The sequence below is a fragment of the Panulirus ornatus genome, chromosome 55 (assembly GCF_036320965.1).
Source record: "Panulirus ornatus isolate Po-2019 chromosome 55, ASM3632096v1, whole genome shotgun sequence".
Classification (NCBI taxonomy): Eukaryota; Metazoa; Arthropoda; class Malacostraca; order Decapoda; family Palinuridae; genus Panulirus; species Panulirus ornatus.
Window position 1 is genome coordinate 27,163,359 of NC_092278.1, and position 19,967 is coordinate 27,183,325.

The 19,967-nt window shown below is 41.0% G+C and overlaps 1 protein-coding gene across 2 annotated transcripts in view; it reads right to left on the minus strand.

Annotated features, from left to right (window-relative positions):
• Pp2A-29B (Protein phosphatase PP2A regulatory subunit A) overlaps positions 1-19,967 on the minus strand; it is a 134,478-nt gene that overhangs the window by 60,476 nt on the left and 54,035 nt on the right. For both annotated transcript variants that reach the window (XR_011716705.1, XM_071693299.1), the window contains exons 7-9: positions 11,487-11,690; positions 6,135-6,300; positions 3,272-3,426 (exon numbers count right to left, since the gene is read on the minus strand). Coding sequence is in view for 1 of the 2 variants with exons in the window: in XM_071693299.1 (XP_071549400.1) it covers positions 3,272-3,426; positions 6,135-6,300; positions 11,487-11,690 (525 nt within the window). In the remaining variant the exon portion in view is untranslated. The remainder of the gene's footprint in view (positions 1-3,271; positions 3,427-6,134; positions 6,301-11,486; positions 11,691-19,967) is intronic.

The window sequence follows — 19,967 nt, forward strand, 5'->3', positions numbered from 1 at the left end:
TATATATATATGCATACGCTGAAATGTTTTTTTATTATTTATTACTATCTTTTTATAATAAAATATGTACACAGACATATACATATATACACATGTACATATTCATACTTCCTGCCTTCATCTATTCCTGTCACCACTCTGCCACACATGAAAATAGCATCTCCCCTCCCCAACAAGCAAGGAAGCGTAAAAAAAAAAAAAAAAAAAAAAAAAAAAAAAAAAAAAAGCCAGATTCATTCACACTCAGTCTCTAGCTGTCATGAGTAATGAACTGGAACCACAACTCCCTTTCCACATCCAGGCCCTAAATACCTATCCATTGTTTACCCCAGGCACTTCACATGTTCGGGTTTAATCCATTGACAACACGTCCACCCTGGTACACCACACTGTTCCAATTCACTCTATTCCTTGCACACCTTTCACCCTCCTGTATGTTCAGGCCCTGGTTGCTCAAAATCTTTTTCACTCCATACTTCCACCTCCAATTTGGTCTACCACTTCTCCTTCTTCCCTCCACCTCTGACATATTTATCATCTTCGTCAATATTTCTTCACTCATTGTCTCCATATGTCTGAACCATTTCAATACATCCTCTTCTGCTCTCTCAACCACACTCTTTTTACTTCCGCACATCTCTCTTACCTTTTCATTACTTACTCGATCAAACTACCTCACCACATATTGTTCTCAAACATCTCATTTCCAACAAATCCACCCTCCTCCGCACAAACCTATCTATAGCCCATGCCTCACAACCATATAACATTGTTGGAACCACTATTCCTTCAAACATACCCATTTTTACTCTCTGAGATAACGTTCTCACCTTCCACACATTCTTCAACGCTCCCAGAACCTTTGTCCCCTCCCCTACCCTGTAACTCACTTTCACTTCCATGGTTCCATCCACTGCTAATTCCACTCCCAGATATCTAAACACTTCACTTCTTCCAGTTTTTCTCCATTCAAACTTACCTCCCAATTAACTTGTCCCTCAACCCTACTGAACCTAATAACCTTACTCTTATTCACAATTACTCTCAACTTTATTTCTTTCATACACTTTACCAAACTCAGGTCACCAGCTCCAGTAGTTTCTCACCCGAATCAGCCACCAGCGCTGAATCATCAGCGAACAACAGTTGACTCACTTCCCAAACCCTCTCATCCACAACAGACTGCATACTTGCCCCTCTCTCCAGAACTCTTGCATTCACCTCCCTATCAAACCCACCCATAAACAAATTAAACAGCCATCGAAACATCGCCACCCCTGCCACAAACCTCCATTCACTAGGAACCAATTATTTTCCTCTCTTCCTACTCGTACACATTTCTCACATACATTCTTCAAAGCAAACACCTGATCCACACATCCTCTACCGCTTCTGAAACCGCACTGCTCTTCCCCAATCTGATGCTCTGTACATGCCATTACCCTCTCAGTCAATACCCTTCCATATAATCTCCCAGGAATACTCAACAAAATTACACCTCTGTAATTTGAACACTCACCTTTATCCCCTTTGCCTTTTGTACAATGGTACTATGCATGCATTCTGCCAATCCTCAGGCATGAACCATACATACATTCAATATCCTTACCAGCCAGTCAACAACACAGTCACCCCCTTTTTTAATATATTCCACTGCTATACCATCCAAACCTGCCGCCTTGCTGGCTTTCATCTTCTGCAAAGCTTTCACTACCTCTTCTCTGTTTACCAAACTATTCTCCCTGACCCTCTCACTTCACATATCACCTTGGCCAAAACACCCTATATCTGCCACTCTATCATCAAACACATTCAACAAACCTTCAAAATACTCACTTGACTCCCATCTTGCACATTCCACCAATGCTTCCCTACATTCCTCCCATTCCTTACGCACTCCCCTTGTTTCACTTACTCTCACTTTTTGCCATTCTACATTTCATCTCTTCTAGCATTTCTTCACACAAGCCTCTTTTCCACACTTACTTACCTTCAACACTCGCTTCTCACCGATATTGTTTCCTCTTTTCCTATAACGTTTACAAAATCTTCACCCTTGCCTCTACATGATAATGATCAGACATCCCACCAGCTGCCACTCTCAGCAAATATGCCTACGTCCTTTTTCTACACATCTATCAATAAATACATAATTCAAAAATGCCTGCTGACCATCTTTCCTACTCAAGTACGTTTTTTTTTTTTTTTTTTTTTATACTTTGTCGCTGTCTCCCGCGTTTGCGAGGTAGCGCAAGGAAACAGACGAAAGAAATGGCCCAACCCCCCCCCCATACACATGTACATACACACGTCCACACACGCAAATATACATACCTACACAGCTTTCCATGGTTTACCCCAGACGCTTCACATGCCTTGCTTCAATCCACTGACAGCACGTCAACCCCGGTATACCACATGAATCCAATTCACTCTATTTCTTGCCCTCCTTTCACCCTCCTGCATGTTCAGGCCCCGATCACACAAAATCTTTTTCACTCCATCTTTCCACCTCCAATTTGGTCTCCCTCTTCTCCTCGTTCCCTCCACCTCCGACACATATATCCTCTTGGTCAATCTCTCCTCACTCATTCTCTCCATGTGCCCAAACCATTTCAAAACACCCTCTTCTGCTCTCTCAACCACGCTCTTTTTATTTCCACACATCTCTCTTACCCTTACTTTACTTACTCGATCAAACCACCTCACACCACACATTGTCCTCAAACATCTCATTTCCAGCACATCCATCCTCCTGCGCACATCTCTATCCATAGCCCACGCCTCGCAACCATACAACATTGTTGGAACTACTATTCCCTCAAACATACCCATTTTTGCTTTCCGAGATAATGTTCTCGACTTCCACACATTTTTCAAGGCTCCCAAAATTTTCGCCCCCTCCCCCACCCTATGATCCACTTCCGCTTCCATGGTTCCATCCGCTGACAGATCCACTCCCAGATATCTAAAACACTTCACTTCCTCCAGTTTTTCTCCATTCAAACTCACCTCCCAATTGACTTGACCCTCACCCCTACTGTACCTAATAACCTTGCTCTTATTCACATTTACTCTCAACTTTCTTCTTCCACACACTTTACCAAACTCAGTCACCAGCTTCTGCAGTTTCTCACATGAATCAGCCACCTTTGTGTATGTCCCCCTCTAAAACCACAATCAGTAAAACTTACTGTAATTAAAAATATAATGATTTAACATTCTTTTCAAAAGCATCTTTGAGACAAACAATCCATATATATGCACTTACATTGATACAATTAAGACATGTCATGCGATGAAGGTAGTTTCCATCACGAGACATGGCATTTATCTTTGGCAATACATTCTGAGATGCCCAGTCTGCTCCAAATTTTTCAACCAGCTTTCGAAGATTATTGGTAGCGGCTTCTCGTATGGCATAGACTGTAAAAGTAATGATCTCATTAGAAAAATATCAATAAATGAAGATTTCATCATAAAAAATATCAGTAAACAGGAAAAAGTGTTGAATACCAATAATCATTAAAAGCATCAACTAATGGATTATGTTCCAATGAAATATGCTAAATATTCACATTATCCTATATCCACCAAGAACTGTAACCCATCTTAGGTTCACTTCAAGCTCTTTTATCTATCTATATCTCAGATGTCTGTTCCAAATTGGCTCTTCTATGCTACAATACCATCCACTGTCCAAGAAGACTAACTCACTCCACCATCTTTACATAACACCAATATTCTACCTTGCCATACTTATGAGTATGCAGTCTGTTGGAGATAAGAAAGCCTGGGAAGTGAGTCAGTTATTGTTTCCCAATGATACAGCACTGGAGGCTGATTTGAATGACAAACTGCAGAAGTTAATGACTAAGCTTGGAAGTGTGTGTGAAAGGAGAAAGTTTAAAGTAAATTTGAATAAAAGCAGGGTTAATTGGGAGGTAAGATTGAATGGAGTAAAACTGTGGAGTTGTGTGCTGAAAAAAGACTGGTGATTGAGAATACCTGGTTTATAAAGAGAGACATACATAAGTATGTGAGTAGGAGAGATGATCAAAGGGCATTATTGGATTACATGTTAAGCAATAGGCATGTAAAAGAGAGACTTTTAGAAGTTAATGTGCTGAGGCGATGTCTGATCACTATCTCATGGAGGCGAAGGTGAAGATTTGTAGAGGTTTTCAAATGACAAGAGGGGAGGGGGTGAGGAATGGGATGTATTTAGAGAAGCAGTGATGGCATGTGCAAAAGATGCATGTGGCATGAGAAAGGTGGGAGGTGGGCAGATTAGAAAGGTAGTGAGTGGTGGGAAGTATAATAAATAATGTATATTATTTATTTGTCTATCATATTTGATGTGTGATAATAAAAAGAGTGTGGTTGAGAGAACAGAAGAGGGTGTGTTGAAATGGTTTGGTCGCATGGAGAGAATGAGTGAGGAAATATTGACAAAGAGGATATATGTGTCAGTGGTAGAGGGTACAAGGAGAAGTGGAAGACCAAATTGGAGGTGGAAGGTGGAGTGAAAAAGATTTTGAGCGATTGGGGCCTGAATCTACAGGAGGGTGAAAGACGTGCAAGGAATAAAGTGAATTGGAGAGACGTGGTATACCGAGGTTGACGTGCTGTCAATGGATTGAACCAGGGCATGTGAAGCATCTGGAGTAAACCATGTTAAGTCTTGTGGGGGCCTGGTTGTGGAAAGGAAGCTGTGGTTTCAGTGCATTACACATGACAGCTAGCTATTTCATGTGTGGCGGGGTAGCGATGGGAATGGACGAAGGCAGCAAGTATGAATATGTTCGTGTGTATATATATGTATATGTCTGTGTATGTATATGTATATGTTGAAATGTATATGTGCATGTGTGGGCGTTTATGTATATACATGTGTATGCGGGTGGGTTGGGGTATTTGTCTGTTTCCTTACGCTACCTCGCCAATGCGGGAGATGGCAATTAAGTATAATAATAAATATAATAATACTTGATCGCCATTTCCTACGTCAGTGAGGCAGCACCAGGAAACAGATGAAGAATGGCCATTCCACTCATATACACATAAACAACCTGACACCACACATACATACATATACATATAAACATACACACATATAAATAGATATACATACACATACACAGACATATACATGTAAACATGTGTACATATTCATACTTGCTAGCCTTCATCCACTCCTGGCAAGACCCCGCCCCAGAGGAAATAGCATCACTACCCCCGTACTTCAGTGAGGTAGCACCAGGAAAACAGACAAAAAAGGCCACATTTGTTCACACCAGTCTCTAGCTTTCATGTGTAATGCACTGAACCCATAGCTCCCTATCCACATCCAGGCCTCACAGACCTTTCCATGGTTTACCCCAGATGTTTCAAATGCTCTGGTTCAGTCCAATGACAGCACGTCAACCCCAGTATACAACATCATTCCAATTCACTCTATTCCTTGCAAATCTCTCACCCTCCTGTATGTTCAGGCCCCGATTGCTCAAAATCTTTTCCACTCGAACCTTCCACCTCCAATTTGGTCTCCCTCTTCTAGTTCCCCCAACCTCTGACACATATCCTCTTTGTCATTCTTTCTTCCCTCATTCTTTCCATGTGTCCAAACCATTTGAACACACCCTCTTCTGGTCTGTCAACCATATTCCTTTTATTTCCACACATCTCCCTTACCCTTTATAGCTTACTCGATCAAACCACCTCATACCACATACTGTCCTCAAACATTTTATTTCCAATACATCCACCCTCCTCTGTACAAGCCTATCTACAGTCCATGCCTTGCAACCATATAAATATTTTTGGAGCTACTATTCCTTCATGCATACCGATATATTTTGTATACTCACTCGCCATTTCCCGAGAGCGAGGTAGCGTCTAGAACACATGACAGAGCCTTATAGGGAAAACTGCTCAATTGGCTCCTTGTTCTGTCCCTTCTTTAGTTATGGTATACAGAAAAGGAGGATTTCCAGTCAACCATTCCCCCACCTCTTAAGTCACCTTCTATGGCATGCAGGAAATATGTTCACAGTATTGTTTCTCCCCAGTGCATTCAGTATATATTTCCATTCCTTTGACACAAAACACTTTGAAAATTTCAGAATACATACCATGATCAACAAGCCATGTCATGCAGAGTTTAGAAAGGGACTGATTGAAGAAATCAACCCCCAGTTGACCAGCAAGTAAGGGCATATATTCAATAATTGCTAGGCGTACGCGCCATTTGGTATCCTCTGCTAACTCTACAATTGCTGGCAGTAATGACTGAGACAACTGAAATGCCAAATTTGCATTAGAATTTCTTTACTTAAGCACATATGATTATTCATTAAAGTTAAGAGATTCTATACCTATTTAACTATGGAATTTCTTAAAATTTATCCTACACTAGTGTAGAAAATAAAATCTTTATTGAATATTACACATTACTTACAAAAATACCCAAAAAAGCAGTGTACTTTCTTCTACATTACATATGAATACACCCAAAAAGCAGTATAATTTCTCCTTTATTGGTGTGGAAGGGTGATGAATGGACAGGAGAGGGCCTGAGTTGATGTTAAAGTTGTTCGTCAGCTGTGTATAACTAAGTTAGTGCGATAGATGATCCTTAGCTGTGTAGGTATAAATATGTATTTTTCAGAAATGATTTCATTCTACAATCATCTTTTCACATTACATACTTTATATTTTCTTCCTGGCATAGAGATGAAGTGGGTATTTTGATGGATTGCTTAATGTATTAAATGATGGGATGGTTGGGTTGGGGTGATGCAAAGTGAGTCATGGAAAGTGGTTTGGAGAGAGTAGAGGTGGTGAAAGCCTTGCGTATGATGAAATGTGGCAAGGCAGCTGGAGTAGATGGTACTGCTGCAAAATTTCTTTAGAAAGGTGATGATTGTGCTGCTGACTGGTTAGTTATGATTTTCAACACATACATAGAGCATGGTGGGGTGACTGAGGATTGGCCAAATACATAGATAGGTCCAGTATATAAAGGCAAGACGGACAAAGGAAAGTGTGCAAACTAAAGGGACATAATATAAGTTTGATGAGTATACCTGGAAAATTGTATAGGAGTGGTGACTGAGAGGGTGAAGGTATCTACAAAGAATCAGACTGGGGAGGAATGATGTGGTTTTGGGATTGATAAAAGATGTGTGGATCATGTATTTGCTTTGAAGACTGTGTGAGAATTACATGAAGAAACAGAAGGATTTGTATGTAGCATTTATGGATCTAAAGAAACCATATGATAAAGGTTGATGGAAATGCTTTGTGAAAGGTCTTATAAATATATGGTGTATGGGGAAATTTACCAGAAAGTGAAAAACTTTTCACTATACTTAAACGCTGTTTCCTGTGTCAGCGAGGAAGCACCAGGAAAAAGATGAAGAATGGCCCATCCACTCATACACACACACATATATATATATTTTAACTTTCTAAAAGGGGAAACAGGAGAAAGAGTCACGCGGGGAGTGCTCATCCTCCTCAAATGCTCAGATTGGGGTGTCTAAATGTGTGTGGATGTAACCAAGATGAGAAAAAAGGAGAGATAGGTAGTATGTTTGAGGAAAGGAACCTGGATGTTTTGGCTCTGAGTGAAATGAAGCTCAAGGGTAAAGGGAACGTCTTGGGAGTAAAGTCAGGGGTTTAAAAGAGGACAAGAGTAAGGGAAGGAGTAACACTACTCCTGAAACAGGAGTGGGTGGGAGTATGTGATAGAGTGTAAGAAAGTAAACTCTAGATTGATATGGGTAAAACTGAAAGTTGATGGAGAGAGATGGGTGATTATTGGTGCATATGCACCTGGGCATTAGAAGAAAGATCATAAGAGGTAAGTGTTTTGGGAGCAGCTGAATGAGTGTGTTAGTGGTTTTGATGCACGAGACCGGGTTATAGTGATGGGTGATTTGAATGCAAAGGTGAGTAATGTGGCAGTTGAATGAATAATTGGTATACATGGGGTGTTCAGTGTTGTAAATGGAAATGGTGAAGAGCTTGTAGATTTATGTGCTGAAAAAGGACTGGTGATTGGGAATACCTGGTTTAAAAAGAGAGATATACATGAGTATATGTATGTAAGTAGGAGAGATGGCCAGAAAGCGTTATTGGATTACGTGTTAATTGATACGCGCGTGAAAGGGTGACTTTTGGATGTTAATGTGCTGAGAGGTGCAACTGGAGGGATGTCTGGTCATTATCTTGTGGAGGCGAAGGTGAAGATTTGTAGAGGTTTTCAGAAAAGAAGAGAGAATGTTGGGGTGAAGAGAGTGGTGAGAGTAAGTGAGCTTGGGAAGGAGACTTGTGTGAGGAAGTACCAGAAGAGACTGAGTACAAAATGGATAAAGGTGAGAACAAAGGACGTAAGGGGAGTGGGGGAGGAATGCGAGGTATTTAGGGAAGCAGTGATGGCTTGCGCAGAAGATGCTTGTGGCATGAGAAGCGTGGGAGATGGGCAGATTAGAAAGGGTAGCGAGTGGTGGGATGAAAAAGTAAGATTATCAGTGAAAGAGAAGAGAGAGGCATTTGGATGATTTTTGCAGGGAAATAATGCAAATGACTGGGAGATGTACAAAAGAAAGAGACAGGAGGTCAAGAGAAAGGTGCAAGAGGCGAAAAAGAGGGCAAATGAGAGTTGGGGTGAGAAAGTATTATTGAATTTAAGCGAGAATAAAAAGATGTTATGGAAGGAGGTAAATAAAGTGCGTAAAACAAGGGAACAAATGGGAACTTCAGTGAAGGGGGGTAATGGGGAGGTGATAAGTAGTGGTGATGTGAGAAGGAGATGGAGCGAGTATTTTGAAGGTTTGTTGAATGTGTTTAATGATAGAGTGGCAGATATATGGTGTTTTGGTCGAGGTGGTGTGCAAAGTGAGAGGGTTAGGGAGAGTGATTTGGTAAACAGCTTTGCGGAAGATGAAGGCCAGCAAGGCAGTGGGTTTGGATGGTATTGCAGTGGAATTCATTAAAAAAGGGGGTAATTGTATTGTTGACTGGTTGGTAAGGTTATCTAATGTATGTATGACTCATGGTGAGGCACTTGATCCACACATCCTCAGCCAATTCTGAAACCACACTGCTCTTCCCCAAACTGATGCTCTGTTTCCTTCTTCAGTGAGGTGGTGCGAGGAAACAGACGAAGAATGGCCCAACCACTCATATACACATATATATGCATAAACGTCCATACACATACATTTCTTTTTTTTTTTGCTTTGTCGCTGTCTCCCGCGTTTGCGAGGTAGCGCAAGGAAACAGACGAAAGAAATGGCCCAACCCACCCCCATACACTTGTATATACATACGTCCACACATGCAAATATACATACCTACACAGCTTTCCATGGTTTACCCCAGACGCTTCACATGCCCTGATTCAATCCACTGACAGCACGTCAACCCCGGTATACCACATCGCTCCAATTCACTCTATTCCTTGCCCTCCTTTCACCCTCCTGCATGTTCAGGCCCCGATCACACAAAATCTTTTTCACTCCATCTTTCCACCTCCAATTTGGTCTCCCACTTCTCCTCGTTCCCTCCACCTCCGACACATATATCCTCTTGGTCAATCTTTCCTCACTCATTCTCTCCATGTGCCCAAACCATTTCAAAACACCCTCTTCTGCTCTCTCAACCACGCTCTTTTTATTTTCACACATCTCTCTTACCCTTACATTACTTACTCGATCAAACCACCTCACACCACACATTGTCCTCAAACATCTCATTTCCAGCACATCCATCCTCCTGCGCACAACTCTATCCATAGCCCACGCCTTGCAACCATACAACATTGTTGGAACCACTATTCCTTCAAACATACCCATTTTTGCTTTCCGATATAATGTTCTCGACTTCCACACATTCTTCAAGGCTCCCAGGATTTTCGCTCCCTCCCCTACCCTATGATCCACTTCCGCTTCCATGGTTCCATCCGCTGCCAGATCCACTCCCAGATATCTAAAACACTTAACTTCCTCCAGTTTTTCTCCATTCAAACTTACCTCCCAATTGACTTGACCCTCAACCCTACTGTACCTAATAACCTTGCTCTTATTCACATTTACTCTTAACTTTCTTCTTTCACACACTTTACCAAACTCAGTCACCAGCTTCTGCAGTTTCTCACATGAATCAGCCACCAGCGCTGTATCATCAGCGAACAACAACTGACTCACTTCCCAAGCTCTCTCATCCCCAACAGACTTCATACTTGCCCCTTTTTCCAAAACTCTTGCATTCACCTCCCTAACAACCCCATCCATAAACAAATTAAACAACCATGGAGACATCACACACCCCTGCCGCAAACCTACATTCACTGAGAACCAATCACTTTCCTCTCTTCCTACACGTACAAATGCCTTACATCCTTGGTAAAAACTATTCACTGCTTCTAACAACTTGCCTCCCACACCATATATTCTTAATACCTTCCACAGAGCATCTCTATCAACTCTATCATATGCCTTCTCCAGATCCATAAATGCTACATACAAATCCATTTGCTTTTCTAAGTATTTCTCACATACATTCTTCAAAGCAAACACCTGATCCACACATCCTCTACCACTTCTGAAACCACACTGCTCTTCCCCAACCTGATGCTCTGTATGTGCCTTCACCCTCTCAATCAATACCCTCCCATATAATTTACCAGGAATACTCAACAAACTTATACCTCTGTAATTTGGGCACTCACTCTTATCCCCTTTGCCTTTGTACAATGGCACTATGCACGCATTCCGCCAATCCTCAGGCACCTCACCATGAGTCATACATACATTAAATAACCTTACCAACCAGTCAATAATACAGTCACCACCTTTTTTAATAAATTCCACTACATATACATATCAATGTGTACATACAATGCTATTTAGTGAGCAGTGGGGTGGCGATGAGTATGGATGAAGGCAGCAAGTGTGGATATGTACATGTGAATATATGTATATGTCTGTGTATGTACATGGATGTATATGTTGAAATGTACATGTATGTATATGTGCATGTCCGGACATTTATGCATATAAATGCGTATGTGGGTGAGTTGGGCCATTCCTTCTCTGTTTCCTTGTGCTACCTCACTAATGTGGGAGACAGCAGTTAAGTACAATAAATTAGAATAAGTATTTCACTATCATTGTTTCTTGGAAAAATTTGGGTTGTAATAGAATCTGGCTTCTAACAGGCCAAGGGTTTAAAGAAGTCAATTGTAACACACTTGAGCTATCTTTATAGAACATTTGACAATATCCAAAATGCAAAGAATATAGAGTACATCATGCCTCACATGGTGGAAGGTTAAACACACTTGGCATTTGGTTCAGGATGCGTATGAAGCAATGATGATACATAAATACATAAAAAGTCCAGTGTCCCAAACTATTAATGAATGTGGGAGCACTTTTCAAATTCTTAAAAGTAGGATGAACAACATACATACTAACCTGCTGAATACCAATGACTTCATTTACACAATCAAGGTTTGATATTATATTCAATCTAACTTCAGGGCATTCATCTTTTAGCTGTGACAGGAAGAGAGGCAAGAGATGGTTGACTGTGTTCTCTTTCCCGAGGATAGGTGACAAACCCATGATTACTCCTGCTAGAGCTGACTTTACATGCTGGTTTCCATCTGTGACCAGTTCCTGCAACAATCAAGACAATAAATACATTGGAGACTTAAAGTTTCACCTGGAAACAGTACCAACCTATAAATATACATTTCAAATAAAATTATTGTATACATGGATTTTACATTTTTCAACCAACTCCACTCCCATATCAAGGGGTGGAAACAATGCATACAGCCTAGTTTCAAGAAACGAAAAAGTAAGGGAAAATGCAAGTAACCAAACCAGGTAAACAAACAAATAAGCAGGTAACCAAACAGCCAACTGAGAACAGTTTCAAATCTTATCAGTGCCTACCCCATCTGTGCTGTGCCAGCCATCAATTTCCATGAAGTGCTGTAGGAAAAATTTACAACTCTCAATTACATCTAGCTGATAAAAAAATATGTTGCATATAAAACTTACTTCTGTACTTTGATCAAATGCCCAACCCAATTATGATTGGTTTATCAGCTTATAATCATCAACTTTTGGCACAAAGCTGCCTAAAGGGGATTTAAACTAACACTGGTAATCAGTATCAACTCTACATGTATAGTAATGGTTGGCAGGTATAATGACATGGAGAAAATGCATGGTAATGGATATGAGATAGAAGTAAGGTAATGGGTAATGGGTATGGTTAAATGAGGAATTTGGAAGGTAATGGAGTGGGTATGGTAAAATGAGAAAGGTGTAAGGTAATGGGTATGGTAACATGGGGAAGTTGTAATGTAATGGTAGTGGTTACGGTGAAATGAGGAATGTGGAAGGTAATGGAGTGGCTATGATAAAATGAGGAAGGTGTAAGGTAATGGGTGGTTGGTATAGTGACATAGGGAAGGGGTAAGACAAAGGGTGGGTAAGAATGGTGATATGGAGAAGGTGTAAGGTTATGTGTGGGTGGCATAGAGAATGAGTCATGAATAGGGAACTTTCAAGGGATTTCTTGCCAATCTATTTCTCATTCTACTCACCATTCTAACCCTCTCTGGTCTATCCACTAATATACCCAATCTTGACCATCATGACCACCTCCTATATCATTTCTCCACAAGGGTGGTTTAAACTAACACAAGTAATCAGTATCAACTATGCATATATACTATGTTCACAAAAAGGGAAAGCTATGGGCATAAGACATAATTAGAATATGAGGATACAGTATACATCAGAAGTAAACACACCATGACTAAGCACCTTACTAATCTAGTTTGAGTTAAGTCTACATTTTGAGATAAAGAAAAAAGGAAACTATGGTAATTAATCAAACAACACATATGCCATGTATTCCAAGTACCTTCACAAAACCATCTGATTACCCTGAAACCAAAACTGACTGAAACCACTGAACTTCTAATTGCTACAGTTGATAACTTCTTGACCTTCAGAAAGGGAGACAAAAATTCTAAATACCGTTATGCTAAATATTGTTATTACCTTATTTAATGTGGAAAAATTCCTTTCCTTACAAACTATGAACCTTTTCGGAGTACTGAAAGGATTTATGCCAATTAGGGAAAGAGTCCCTATGACAAGATTTAGCCAGACTAGAAGGGGTAGCTTAGAATGCTCACTGCAGGTCACTTCATGTACAAGACTATTCCCCTCAGATGTCATCCGCTCTACATAACAATTCATTCTTGGTTCATGTGGAATTGATTTCAGCCTTATGTCAAATTTTCTTTTAAATGTTTCTGTAATTGTTCCATGCATGTTTCTTATTTTTCCTGGCAGTACAATGAACAGTCACTCTAGATTCTTGGTTGGGCAGTCATATGTTCTCTGCTGTTGATTTACTTTCAGGACATTTCATGATATCCTTGAAGACTTAACAAATCTGCATTAACCCTACTGAAAAGTTTCAGGTTTAACACATATTCTTTTATAGCTTCAACTTGTTGCCACACATAGATTATCAAATATCTTTCTCTTCATTCTAGGCTGCACAACAGCAGTTCTTTCAGCCTTTCATGTTAGTTCATGTTTCATTCCTCAATTTTGCTTGTGAGGTGCCTCCAGATTCTCTTTGCTATGTTCATATCTATTTGTATGTTGGTGACCATTTAACACTGCAGTATTCATTCTTATATATACATTAAACCTTTTCATCAGTAGGTTTCTATCTCTTCTTGAGAGCATTCCCAGAATCATATCATTCATCACATGATAGTGCTATCTTGCCTCTTATATATACATTAAACCTTTTCATCAGTAGGTTTCTATCTCTTCTTGAGAGCATTCCCAGAATCATATCATTCATCACATGATAGTGCTATCTTGCCTCTTATATATACATTTAACCTTTTCATCAGTAGGTTTCTATCTCTTCTTGAGAGCATTCCCAGAATCATATCATTCATCACATGATAGTGCTATCTTGCCTCTTATATATACATTAAACCTTTTCATCAGTAGGTTTCTATCTCTTCTTGAGAGCATTCCCAGAATCATATCATTCATCACATGATAGTGCTATCTTCTCAATATGCTCTCTGAAATTTAGTTTCTCAATTATGACAACTAAATCTTTCAGATTTGTCCCACTTTCTATCAATTTCCCTGTTGGGGCTTTATATAGCACTACTAATAAATTATTCCTTGACACAAAACTTATTTGCTCAATTTTTTCATTATACTTAATCGCTGTCTTTTGCGTTAGCTAGGTAGCGCATGGAAACAGATGAAAGAAGGACCCAACCCACCCACATACACCTGTATATACATAAACACCCACACACGCACAAATACATGCCTATACATTTCAACGTATACATACATATGCATACACAGACATATATATGTATACATGTACATATTCATACTTACTGCCTTCATCCATTTCCGTCACCACCCCACTGCACATGAAATAGCATGTGTAATGCACCGAAACCATAGCTCCCTTTCCATATCTAGGACCCACAAAACTTTCCATGGTTTACCCCAAATGCTTCATATGCCCTAGTTCAATCCATTGACAGCACATTGACCCTGGTATACCACACCATTCCAATTCACTCTATTCCTTACATGCCTTTCACAGTTTTCTCCAATTCACTCTATTCCTTGCATGCCTTTCACCGTTCTCATGTCCAGGCCCCAATCACTTAAAATCTTTTTCACTCCATCCTTCCACCTCCAATTTGGTCTCCCGCTTTTCCTTGTTCACTCAACCTCTGACACATATATCCTCTTTGTCAATCTTTCCTCACTTATTCTCCCCATGTGACCAAACCATTTCAACACACCCTCCTCTGCTCTCTCAACCACACTCATTTCATTTCCTACACATCTCTCTTACCCTTTCATTACTTACTTGACCAAACCACCTCACAACACATATTGTCCTCAAACATTTCATTTCCAGCACATCCATCCTCCTCCACACAACCCAATCTATCTATAGCCCATGCCTCGCAACCACATAAAATTGCTGGGACCACTATTTCTTCAAACATACCCATTTCTGCTCTCCGAGATAACATTCTTGCCTTCCACACATTCTTTAATGCTCCCAGAACCTTCGCCTCCTCCCTCACCCTGTGACTCACTTCTGCCTCCAGGGTTCCATCCACTGCCAAGTCCACTCCCATATATCTAAAACACTTCACTTCCTCCAGTTTATCTCCATTTAAACTTACCTCCCAATCAACTTGTCCCTCAATCCTACTGAACCTAATAGCCTTGCTCTTATTCACATTCATTCTCAGCTTTCTTCTTTCACACTATTTACCAAACTCAGTCACCAGCTTCAGCAGTTTCTCAACCAAATCAGCCAACAGCGCTGTATCATCAGCAAACAACAACTGAGTCACTTCCCAAGCCCTCTCATCCACAACAGACTGCATACTTGCACCTCTCTCCAAAACTCTTGCATTCACCTCCCTAACAACCCCATCCATAAACAAATTAAACAACCATGGAGACATCAAGCACCCCTGCCGCAAACCTACATTCACTGGGAACCAATCACTTTCCTCTCTTCCTACTTGTACACATGCCTTACATCCTTGGTAAAAACTTTTCCAGCTTCTAGCAACTTACCTCCCACACCATATACTCTTAATACCTTCCACAAAGCATCTCTATCAACCCTATCATATGCCTTCTCCAGATCCATAAATGCTACATACTAATCCATCTGTCATACAAATCCATCTGTTTTTTTAAGTATTTCTCACATACATTCTTCAAAGATAACACCTAATCCACACCTCCACCACTTCTGAAACCATACTGCTCTTCCCTAATCCGATGCTCTGTACATGCCTTCACCCTCTCAACCAAAACCCTCCCATACAATTTCCCAGGAATACTCAACAAACTTATATCTCTGTAATTTGAACACTCACCTTTATCTCCTTTGCTCTTGCACAAAGGCACTATATATGCATTCCGCCAATCCTCAGGCACTTCACCATAAACCATGATACACTGAATATCCTTATCAACCAATCAGCAACACAGTCATCCCCTTTTTCCGATAAATTCCATTGCAATACCATCCAAACCTGCTGCCTTGCCAGCTTTCATCTTCCACAAAGCTTTCACTACCTCTTCTCTGTTTACCAAACCATTCTCCCTGACCCTCTCACTTCGCACACCATCTCCACCAAAACACCCTATATCTCACACTTTATCATCAAACACATTCATCAAACCTTCACAATACTCACTCCATCTCCTCACTTCACCACTACTTGTTATCATCTCCTTATTTGCCCCCTTCATCGATGTTCCCATTTGTTCTTGTCTTTTTTTTTTTTTTTTTTTTTGCTTTGTCGCTGTTTCCCGCGTTTGCGAGGTAGCACAAGGAAACAGACGAAAGAAATGGCCCAACCCACCCCATACACATGTATATACATACGTCCACACATGCAAATATACATACCTACACAGCTTTCCATGGTTTACCCCAGACGCTTCACATGCCCTGATTCAATCCACTGACAGCACGTCAACCCCGGTATACCACATCGCTCCAATTCACTCTATTCCTTGCCCTCCTTTCACCCTCCTGCATGTTCAGGCCCCGATCACACAAAATCTTTTTCACTCCATCTTTCCACCTCCAATTTGGTCTCCCTCTTCTCCTCGTTCCCTCCACCTCCGACACATATATCCTCTTGGTCAATCTTTCCTTGGTCAATCTTTCCTCACTCATTCTCTCCATGTGCCCAAACCATTTCAAAACACCCTCTTCTGCTCTCTCAACCACGCTCTTTTTATTTCCACACATCTCTCTTACCCTTACGTTACTTACTCGATCAAACCACCTCACACCACACATTGTCCTCAAACATCTCATTTCCAGCACATCCATCCTCCTGCGCACCACTCTATCCATAGCCCACGCCTCACAACCATACAACATTGTTGGAACCACTATTCCTTCAAACATACCCATTTTTGCTTTCCGAGATAATGTTCTCGACTTCCACACATTCTTCAAGGCTCCCAGAATTTTCGCCCCCTCCCCCACCCTATGATCCACTTCCGCTTCCATGGTTCCATCCGCTGCCAGATCCACTCCCAGATATCTAAAACACTTCACTTCCTTCAGTTTTTCTCCATTCAAACTCACCTCCCAATTGACTTGACCCTCAACCCTACTGTACCTAATAACCTTGCTCTTATTCACATTTACTCTTAACTTTCTTCTTTCACACACTTTACCAAACTCAGTCACCAGCTTCTGAAGTTTCTCACATGAATCAGCCACCAGCGCTGTATCATCAGCGAACAACAACTGACTCACTTCCCAAGCTCTCTCATCCCCAACAGACTTCATACTTGCCCCTCTTTCCAAAACTCTTGCATTCACCTCCCTAACAACCCCATCCATAAACAAATTAAACAACCATGGAGACATCACACACCCCTGCCGCAAACCTACATTCACTGAGAACCAATCACTTTCCTCTCTTCCTACACGTACACATGCCTTACATCCTCGATAAAAACTTTTCACTGCTTCCAACAACTTGCCTCCCACACCATGTATTCTTAATACCTTCCACAGAGCATCTCTATCAACTCTATCATATGCCTTCTCCAGATCCATAAATGCTACATACAAATCCATTTGCTTTTCTAAGTATTTCTCACATACATTCTTCAAAGCAAACACCTGATCCACACATCCTCTACCACTTCTGAAACCACACTGCTCTTCCCCAATCTGATGCTCTGTACATGCCTTCACCCTCTCAATCAATACCCTCCCATATAATTTACCAGGAATACTCAACAAACTTATACCTCTGTAATTTGAGCATTCACTCTTATCCCCTTTGCCTTTGTACAATGGCACTATGCACGCATTCCGCCAATCCTCAGGCACCTCACCATGAGTCATACATACATTAAATAACCTTACCAACCAGTCAACAATACAGTCACCCCCTTTTTTAATAAATTCCACTGCAATACCATCCAAACCTGCTGCCTTGCCGGCTTTCATCTTCCGCAAAGCTTTTACTACCTCTTCTCTGTTTACCAAATCATTTTCCCTAACCCTCTCACTTTGCACACCACCTCGACCAAAACACCCTATATCTGCCACTCTATCATCAAACACATTCAACAAACCTTCAAAATACTCACTCCATCTCCTTCTCACATCACCACTACTTGTTATCACCTCCCCATTTGCGCCCTTCACTGAAGTTCCCATTTGCTCCCTTGTCTTACGCACTTTATTTACCTCCTTCCAGAACATCTTTTTATTCTCCCTAAAATTTAATGATACTCTCTCACCCCAACTCTCATTTGCCCTTTTTTTCACCTCTTGCACCTTTCTCTTGACCTCCTGTCTCTTTCTTTTATACATCTCCCACTCAATTGCATTTTTTCCCTGCAAAAATCGTCCAAATGCCTCTCTCTTCTCTTTCACTAATACTCTTACTTCTTCATCCCACCACTCACTACCCTTTCTAATCAACCCATCTCCCACTCTTCTCATGCCACAAGCATCTTTTGCGCAATCCATCACCGATTCCCTAAATACATCCCATTCCTCCCCCACTCCCCTTACTTCCATTGTTCTCACCTTTTTCCATTCTGTACTCAGTCTCTCCTGGTACTTCCTCACACACGTCTCCTTCCCAAGCTCACTTACTCTCACCACCCTCTTCACCCCAACATTCACTCTTCTTTTCTGAAAACCCATACAAATCTTCACCTTAGCCTCCACAAGATAATGATCAGACATCCCTCCAGTTGCACCTCTCAGCACATTAACATCCAAAAGTCTCTCTTTCACGCGCCTGTCAATTAACACGTAATCCAATAATGCTCTCTGGCCATCTCTCCTACTTACATAAGTATACTTATGTATATCTCGCTTTTTAAACCAGGTATTCCCAATCATCAGTCCTTTTTCAGCACATAAATCTACAAGCTCTTCACCATTTCCATTTACAACACTGAACACCCCATGTATACCAATTATTCCCTCAACTGCCACATTACTCACCTTTGCATTCAAATCACCCATCACTATAACCCGGTCTCGTGCATCAAAACCACTAACACACTCATTCAGCTGCTCCCAAAACACTTGCATCTCATGATCTTTCTTCTCATGCCCAGGTGCATATGCACCAATAATCACCCATCTCTCTCCATCAACTTTCAGTTTTACCCATATTAATCGAGAATTTACTTTCTTACATTCTATCACATACTCCCACAACTCCTGTTTCAGGAGTATTGCTACTCCTTCCCTTGCTCTTGTCCTCTCACTAACCCCTGACTTTACTCCCAAGACCTTCCCAAACCACTCTTCCCCTTTACCCTTGAGCTTCGTTTCACTCAGAGCCAAAACATCCAGGTTCCTTTCCTCAAACATACTACCTATCTCTCCTTTTTTCACATCTTGGTTACATCCACACACATTTAGGCACCCCAATCTGAGCCTTCGAGGAGGATGAGCACTCCCCGCGTGACTCCTTCTTCTGTTTCCCATTTTAGAAAGTTAAAAAAATACAAGGAGGGGAGGATTTCTGGCCCCCCGCTCCCATCCCCTCTAGTCGCTTTCTACGACACGCGAGGAATGCGTGGGAAGTATTCTTTCACCCCTATCCCCAGGGATAATATACATACACACACACACACACACACACACACGCACATATACACACACACACACATATATATACATATGAAAAATGTAAGAAACAATTTAGAAAACTGAAACTTCTAGCTTGAAATGAAATGAAAAAATGAATGTCACATACTGGTTCAACCTCTGGCTATGGAAAAAGGAAATGTATAATTTATTTACACAAACGTCAACAGTAGTTCTCATCA